The sequence below is a fragment of the Sinocyclocheilus grahami genome, unplaced genomic scaffold, assembly GCF_001515645.1.
Source record: "Sinocyclocheilus grahami isolate Dianchi unplaced genomic scaffold, SAMN03320097.WGS_v1.1 scaffold216.1, whole genome shotgun sequence".
Lineage (NCBI taxonomy): Eukaryota > Metazoa > Chordata > Actinopteri > Cypriniformes > Cyprinidae > Sinocyclocheilus > Sinocyclocheilus grahami.
The window spans coordinates 1,503,083-1,511,056 of record NW_015505395.1 but is presented as its reverse complement, the minus strand read 5'-3'; the positions used below and the strand labels follow the sequence as shown (position 1 = coordinate 1,511,056).

The 7,974-nt window shown below is 32.9% G+C and overlaps 1 protein-coding gene across 1 annotated transcript; it reads right to left on the bottom strand.

The window, feature by feature from the left end:
- Positions 1-2,079: 2,079 nt before the first annotated feature.
- On the bottom strand, positions 2,080-7,735 carry pgpep1 (pyroglutamyl-peptidase I). The gene is made up of 5 exons (XM_016286990.1): positions 7,605-7,735; positions 5,998-6,050; positions 5,769-5,885; positions 4,185-4,417; positions 2,080-2,695 (listed from the first exon to the last, which is right to left on the bottom strand). The coding sequence occupies exons 1-5, from the start codon at positions 7,633-7,635 to the stop codon at positions 2,503-2,505; spliced, it is 627 nt and encodes a 208-aa protein (XP_016142476.1). The 5' UTR covers positions 7,636-7,735; the 3' UTR covers positions 2,080-2,502.
- Positions 7,736-7,974: the final 239 nt, after the last annotated feature.

Sequence of the window (7,974 nt, the reverse complement as noted above, 5' to 3'; positions counted from 1 at the left end):
ACTCTGGCGTTTAAAAGTTTGGGATCAGTAAGATTTTTATTACTTTTTAAAGAAGTCTCTTCTGCTCACCAAAGCTGCATTTATTTGATCAGAAATACAGAAAAAAATTTAATGTTGTGAAATATTATTACAATTTAAAATAACAGTGTTCTATTTTAATATACTTTAAAATATCATTTCTGTGATGTGCAGCTGTATTTTCAGCATCATTCCTCCAGTCTTCAGTGTCACATGATCTTCAGAATATGCTGATTTATTATCAGTGCTGGAAAGTTTTTGCTGCTTAATATATATATATATTTATTTTTGGAACCTGTGATACTTTTTTCAGGATTCTTTGATGAATAAAACGTTAGAAAGAACAGCATTTATTCGAAATAGAAACCTTTTGTAACAATATAAGTCTTGACTGTCACTTTTTATCAATCTTACACATCCTTACTGAATAGAAGTATTAATTTCTTTAAAAAAAACTAAAATTACTGACCCCAAACTTTTGCACTGCAGTGTATATAAATGTATAATATAAATATAAATGTATCTTATAAATGTAAGATTTTGGAATAAAAAACAACTATTAAAAATAAGGCAGAAATCTTTTATTGAGAGCTACAGTTTGTAAAAAAAAGTTGTGGCAAATAAGAAAACGCAACATAAAGAGTGTCCACGTGAATGTGGGAATAATAAGGCATACATAATAATCACCTCTGTAATAGATGTCAGAACATTTAATACAATAAAATGGGTCAATTGAAAAATAAATGCTGAAAATGAGTGTTTTTAGGCATCATCAGTTTGGTCCACTGGGTTTGTGTTCGATAAGATTCCAGTAAAAACCTTAGAAAACGAGCTAAAGAAAAGTCATACGCAATTCAAATTACATTTTATAATATCAATTAATGGACTGAGAAATGATGGTGTAATATAAAATAATATGATATGCAGCATTTTGCAGAGTATGAAAGAAATGTAAGGAGAAAATCTTGAATAACGTCCGCTGAGAGAAGACAAACATCACCTTACAATCATCTCACGACTTCACATTTCATATAATTCACACACATAAAAACCAAACTGTCCAGGTCTCAACAGTGCTGATAGAATTCAACCTTACATTACTCAGAAGGCATCAGGTTCAGGTGTCTTTGTGTTTTATGTGGGACCCTGTACATAATGAGCTTGAAATGAGGAAAAACATATAAAGTCTGTGTATTCACATTGGCACGTTAATAACCAGACAGACATGGTTATTATCTCTTTTATCACTGTCCAGCAGGCAGACCATAGCTTTTATTTGCTCATAATTTGAGGTCTTCTCTACAAACCCACCCTTTAGACCTGCTCTTCACTCTGTGATCAAATAAACTGTAATAATGTTTATACTTCTGTCCAGTGTGTGTTCGGGGTACAACTGAAAACTGCAGATGATAGAGACGTGTTTGAAACAGTTTTATTGAACTATCATTGAAATACTATTATAGTTTTAATTAACATTTTTTATTAGTTTTGTGTAAATGTTTCCATTTTCATTTTTGCTAAAGTTTTTGTAATTTAGATGCTTTTTGTTATTATTATTTCTTAAATATTTTTAATATCCATAGTTTTCATTTTTGTATTTTCTGTTTTCATTTTAATTTTAGTTAACGTTTTAGTAATTTTTTTTATTTATATATAGATTTTATTCATATTTTAATATTAGTTGTAATTTAATTTAAATATTTTGTCCATTTTAATTTTATGTTTTAGTAATTTAGCCCATATGAGCCATTTTCATATATTTTAAAAAAATGTCTATATAGTTTTTAATATTTTGAATAAGTTTTTATTTTATTATTTTTTCCATTTGATTTAAATTTTAAAGTTGTAGTAATTTAGTTGTATTTTTGTAATTTTTTAAAAAATATGTCTATATAATTTTGATACTTTTTTATTAGTTTTAGTTTGTTATTTTAGTGCATTAATTTAACTAAATGAAAATTAATAATGTTGCCAGGCAACTAACTAGATGGATTTTTTTTCAGTTAACGTTTATTTCACTTCAAGTATCAAAATGTTTAATTGTTTTAAATTTTAATCTGATTAATTATAATAACCCTGGTTTAAATGGCTTAATATTTAATCCGGTTAACAATGATTTTAGAAATAAGACGGCAAGAGAAAACGCTAGTTCTGCCTTAACTGTTTAAAAAATATATATTTTTCGAAATATGGTTCAAAGATCTACATGTATACGTAGTGTTTTCACATCAGAACGGTATTTCTAAGTCTTTTTTATGCATAATACCAAATCTCTGCATGTTTCAAGTGTACCCCATTAAAGTGCTTTCTTGACTCTTTGAACGCAGTCGTAGGATTGAGTCTAGCACACAAGTTGCATCTCAAACCAGTTGATTGATCCTAGTATGTAGCACACAAGTTAAGACACGGATGTCTTCAAATGTGCATGAACTCTTGAGTCCAAGGCGACGCTACATAATTGTGTATGAGACTCGGTCTGTGCTCTCACTGGTCGTGCAGACAGTGTTTCTTTCCCTTGTTGTGCTCCATCAGTTCAAGCAGCTCCAGGATGACGGCCCTGAGGGCCTGAGCGAGCTGCTCCGCGCTGTAGGGCTTCCCAAGAGGAGGAACATGCACAAACGCAGACCTGCCCTCGCCCAGAAACAGAGACGTGTAGTAGGTGTAATCACACAGATACCTGTGGAAAGAGGACGGAGTGTTTGTCAAGAAATACACCAGTGCTCTGCACCCAAATAAACATTTCCTAGAAATGAACTCACCCTCAGGCCATCCAAGATTAGGATGAGTTTGCTTCTTCATCAGATTTGGAGAAATGTGTCACTGCATTACTGCTCTGCAGTGAATGGGTGCCGTCAGAATGCGAGTCCAAACAGCTGATAAAAACATCACAATAATCCACACCACTCCAGTCCACTAGTTAATGTCTTGAAAAGCAAAGAAACTGTGTGATTGCATGAAACAAATCCATCAAGGCATTTTTAACTTCAAGCCGTTGCTTCTGGCTAAAATATGAGTCCATAATCCATAATAACGCTTCCTCCAGTGAAAAAGCCCATCTCCTGTTGTCTCTCACATCAGAATCCACCCACATACTGTATTTGTTCAGAGCTGTTTTGGACTGTTGTAAACGCTGCTTGATCTGTGCAGATTTCTCTCCTGATTCACACCAGAACACTGACTCACTGGAGGAAGTGTTATTATGGACTCATATTTTAGTTAGTTTGAAGTTAAAAATGTCTTAATGCTGGATTAGTTTCAGCTTTTGTCTTCTCCAGATGTTAACTGATGGACTGGAGTGCTGTGGATTATTGTGATGTTTTTATCAGCTATTTGGACTCTCATTCTGACGGCACCCATTCACTGCTGAGCATCCATTGCTGAGACACTGATGCAATGCTACATTTCTCCAAATCTGATGAAGAAACAAACTCATCCTAATCTTGGATGGCCTGAGGGTGAGCACATTTTCATCAAATGTTCTATTAAGAGTCAATCAGCATTTTAAGACAGGCTGGATTCAGGATGCACAAGTTCTCAGACTCACTATCTTTAATTGGATTGCAACATTTAGGACTCATATAAACAGAACTTTTGATATTTAAAATCAGATTGGATTCATTCCGACTGTTTTAAGGTTGTTGGTTGGTTTTATTTAAATGTATTGCCATATCACTTTCACAGCTTATAACATGGCAGATACATATTTAACAAACAACTCAAATAAATATGAACATTTTATTAAACTCGACATACAAAAAAAAACATTTTTCTCTATAAAACTCTATAAAAGAATCTTTAAATGTACTTGTGATAAAATTTGTACAAGATAAGTCCTTCAAAGCTTGTCCAGAAAATCGTTGTCTCATGACATTAAAAATCATCAGACAGATCAAAACACGTTTTACAGACGAGTTAGTGCAACAAAATGGACATTTTGGTGGTTCACTGGCCTTCAATAAATCCTCATTAGCCAGTCTAAATCAACCTTTGGACTAAATGCAAACATCTGTTATGTGAAATTCATGGCAGTACCAAACAAAACACAACTTGCACTTTTTATGGTTCTTTCCTTATTTATTTAGCAGATTCTGCTAGGTGTATGTAAACGTATGACCATGAGTGTACGTTAAAGAGCTTTTCACTGCATGTAAGAGAAATGTCCATACCTGCCGGCGTCCTTTGATACAGACACAGAGATGCCGAGCCCAGAGGAGTTGAGTCTCTTACAGACCGTGTCCATGTCGATGACAGAATGAATGCAGTCCGGTCCTCCCTCCAAACAGCAGCGGGATTTTGGACAGAAACTGCAGTTGTCGAGACGCATGTAACCCTGATTATGCCCACACTGTTCAAGCGTTACTGTAGTGGCCATCCCGGACACTCCGACGTGGACCACTAACTTTGAAAAAGCAGGGGGAAATTTTTTTTTTTTTTTACAGTAATTTAAAAAAAATTATTGATGAAATGTACTCCTAAATTATAAAGATTAATCAGTTCTATTATATACACCGGCGGCCAAAAGTCTGGAATGATTAAGATTTTTAAATGTTTTTAATTAAGTCTTTTCTGCTCACCAAGAAAGAAGTAAAAGCATCTCGAGATTAAAGTCGTTAAATTTCGAGAAAAAACTCGTTAAATTTCGAGAAAAAAGTCGAGATAAAATGTTGAGATTAAACCCGTTGAATTTCGAGAATAAAGTCGTTAAATTTCGAGAAAAAAATTGTTAAATTGCGTGAAAAAAAGTCAAGATAAAATGAAAAAAGTCACAATTTAACAACTTTTTCTCATAATTTAATGAGTTTTTTCTCGAAACATAATGACTTTATTCTCAAAATTTTATGAGTTTAATCTCAACATTTTATCTCGACTTTTTTCTTCCAATTTAATGACTTTAATCTCAAAATGGTTTTATTATTATATTAGGGTTTGGCCCTAATCCTCTTCCATAAAAAGCATTAATATTGTGAAATATTATTATAAATAAAAAACACTCATTTGTTTGAATACATTTTTTTCCACAAAAGAATTTGTCAGCACAACTGTTTTCAGCATGGATAATAATCAGAAATGTTTCTCGAGCAGCAGATCAGCATATTATACTGATTTCTGAAGATCATGTGACACTGAAGACTGGAGGAATGATGCTGAAAATACAGCTGCGCATCACAGAAATACATTACAGTTTAACAGAGATTCACATAGAGAACAGCTGTTTTAAATTGTAATATTTCACAATATTACTCTTTTTACTGTATTTTTTAACATATAAATTCAATATCGGTGAGGAGAAGAGATTTTTCAAAAAATATGAAAACTTTTAATTATTCCAAACTTTTGGTCGCCAGTGTATGATATAACATATGATATTATAATACATCTTGATTAAGATAAATTATGTAATTTATCATTATTTCTAAACAAATAATGTGCAATAAATACAATTTATGGTTTTACTGTACGTGTACACAGACCAAGAATTATATAAATCATATTAAATAATACAATATTAATTGTATATATAGTAAATATAATATATATAAATATTGAACACCTATATTAGCACATTATTATTATTATTTCTACATAGCATACATGCACACACTAGTACAGAGCACAATAAATATAGCAAACAGAGAATAACTGATCATATATATATATATATATATATATAAATAACTTTACTTGTATAACACTCTGTAAACATTTAGCATCACTAACAAAACAACACAAGCATGATATGGTTATGCTACTTGAGGAAGGTGCTGTTTCCATAGAGACGGCAGAAGACTCTGGACCGCCTGATACTCCACAGGAACTTCAGCGACATGAAGGTTTATATCGTGACCCAAACCCAGTTTCTCCAGCTCCTGACAAGAGGACATGTTTATGTTAAAGTCATGCAGATGCATCTGAACAAAGCGCAAGTACAGCTCATAGTTGATCTGCTCTGCTTATTTCATACGGGTGTGAATATCATACCTGTACTGCCACCCAGCTGGCATTCACAGCATGTTCACCGAACGGCTCAAAACCTACAGGAACACAGAGAAACACAATCATATGGCAGATGTCTTATTACAGGGCGTTCCGAATACTTGATTCTGATTGGTCAAACATTTTAGATTATGACACTGAACTGAATAATTGATCTCGGGTAAGTATCTTGTATCACTCTTGCTTTCTTCTCGCATAAGATCATTTCAACTCAGATTAATATGTCATGTATTTATTGGTAAGTAGCCATAGGATAAATAAAGCGCAATAATTCAGCTAAAAACCCCTTCAGAGTGACTCGAGACCCCTCAGTTTCAGCCGACTGGACATTACCATCAACTTATCTCTTTTATAACGGACTGTTACACACAACATACCCTTTAAACTCAATAGGTTTTCAGGACGCTGAAGTCAGCAAAATCTAAACCCTGCAGTCCAGAGTCCAAGATCTGATCCTGCTTTAAACTGCATGTGATCAGTAACTTTTGCATTTGAGTTTCAGATGAGATGCTGCCATCAATAACCTGAACAGTACAAATACAGAACCCAGAGTCAAATTAAACTCTATTATTTAATATATATATATATATATATATATATATATAAAAGCTAAATGAGGGGGAAAAACATATATATATACCTGTATATTACATTATGGAAATGAAGGTACTGAATACATTTTCATATACTCCAAACAGGGTAATTATCATAAAACTAAAATTATTAAAAACATTTTTGTTAATTGAAATAGAGCTGAAATAAAATAAATATACTAAATGAAAATCAGAAACGATTCTGTGATAAGTAACTGAAACTGAAATGTATGTTAATATACTAAAATTACTTACTAAAAATAAATAAAAACTAAAACTAAATCCGAAAATAAAATAAACCAACAGCAAAAAACGAATAAGAATGAAAAAGGCACATAAAATGTACTAAGAAATGTACCTCAAAATATAAAATAAATGCTCATATCAAAATATAGCTTAAAAGATATAACAGTATATAAATAATGCTGACTCCAAAATTCTAAAAAGAATATAATGCTAAAACAAATTCAAACAAACAGTCAAAAAAAATATGCATGGCAGATGTCCCAAAAACCACAAACACTTAAAAAAATTAGGGATGCACGATATATCGGCCACCATATCGGTATCGGCCCATATCGGCTCATTTTTTCTGTTATCGGTATCACAAAATTTTCATATCGGTGCATCCCTAAAAAAAATTAATTATAGTGTTACCATAGTAAATGTAAAAGAATTCATAAAATACTAGAAAAGAAAAGAAAAAACATGAGCACAATACTACATATGCAGAAAAAGAAATACAATTAATAAAATTAATATAATAAAATAATAAAACACGACACGATGTTCAATTTTTTTTACCAACACCATGGTACTTCCCCATAGTTTTGGGTAGTGGTAAATAAATAAATATAAATAGGTGTTTTATGCATTTGAGTCTTGTATTTAGTGCCAATCGACTTTCAGTTTTAATGTTGATCATTTGCATGAAATCGATGATAACATCAGAAACCTCTTCAGACTGACACAAGCCTCACGCGAGCCATCAGAGTTTACCTGTCACGATAACCGTCTTCTTCTGCTCCATCGCCGAGAAATGAGAGAGTTTGGATCAAGAGCAGAACAGCGAGCATCAGACGAGAGCTTCACAAACAGACATAAACACAACACACCACGCTCATGCTCTTCTTCTTCTGTGTTTAACGGCGGTCGGCAAACAAGCTTTTGGTGCATATTCCGCCACCTACTGGAATGGAGTGTGAGACCTTTTTCACATTTCCGGGTTTCTCAGCAGCGGAAGTCGTCATAGTTGGGTTAACTTTTTTGTTTTTTTTATTATTGCAAAAAAACACATATACAGTAAGGCAGTGGTCCTGGAGGCACCCCAACACTGCACATTTTGCATGTCTCCTTTGTCTGACACACC

Bases quoted from the DNA above. Each gene is read 5' to 3' on its own strand.
- pgpep1 (XM_016286990.1), bottom strand. From the start codon at position 7,635: ATGGAGCAGAAGAAGACGGTTATCGTGACAG. The intron at 6,051-7,604 runs GTAAACTCTGAT...GTGTTCCTGTAG, and splicing joins GAAGACGGTTATCGTGACAG to GTTTTGAGCCGTTCGGTGAA. The intron at 2,696-4,184 runs GTATGGACATTT...CTCTTTCCACAG, and splicing joins GTATCAAAGGACGCCGGCAG to GTATCTGTGTGATTACACCT.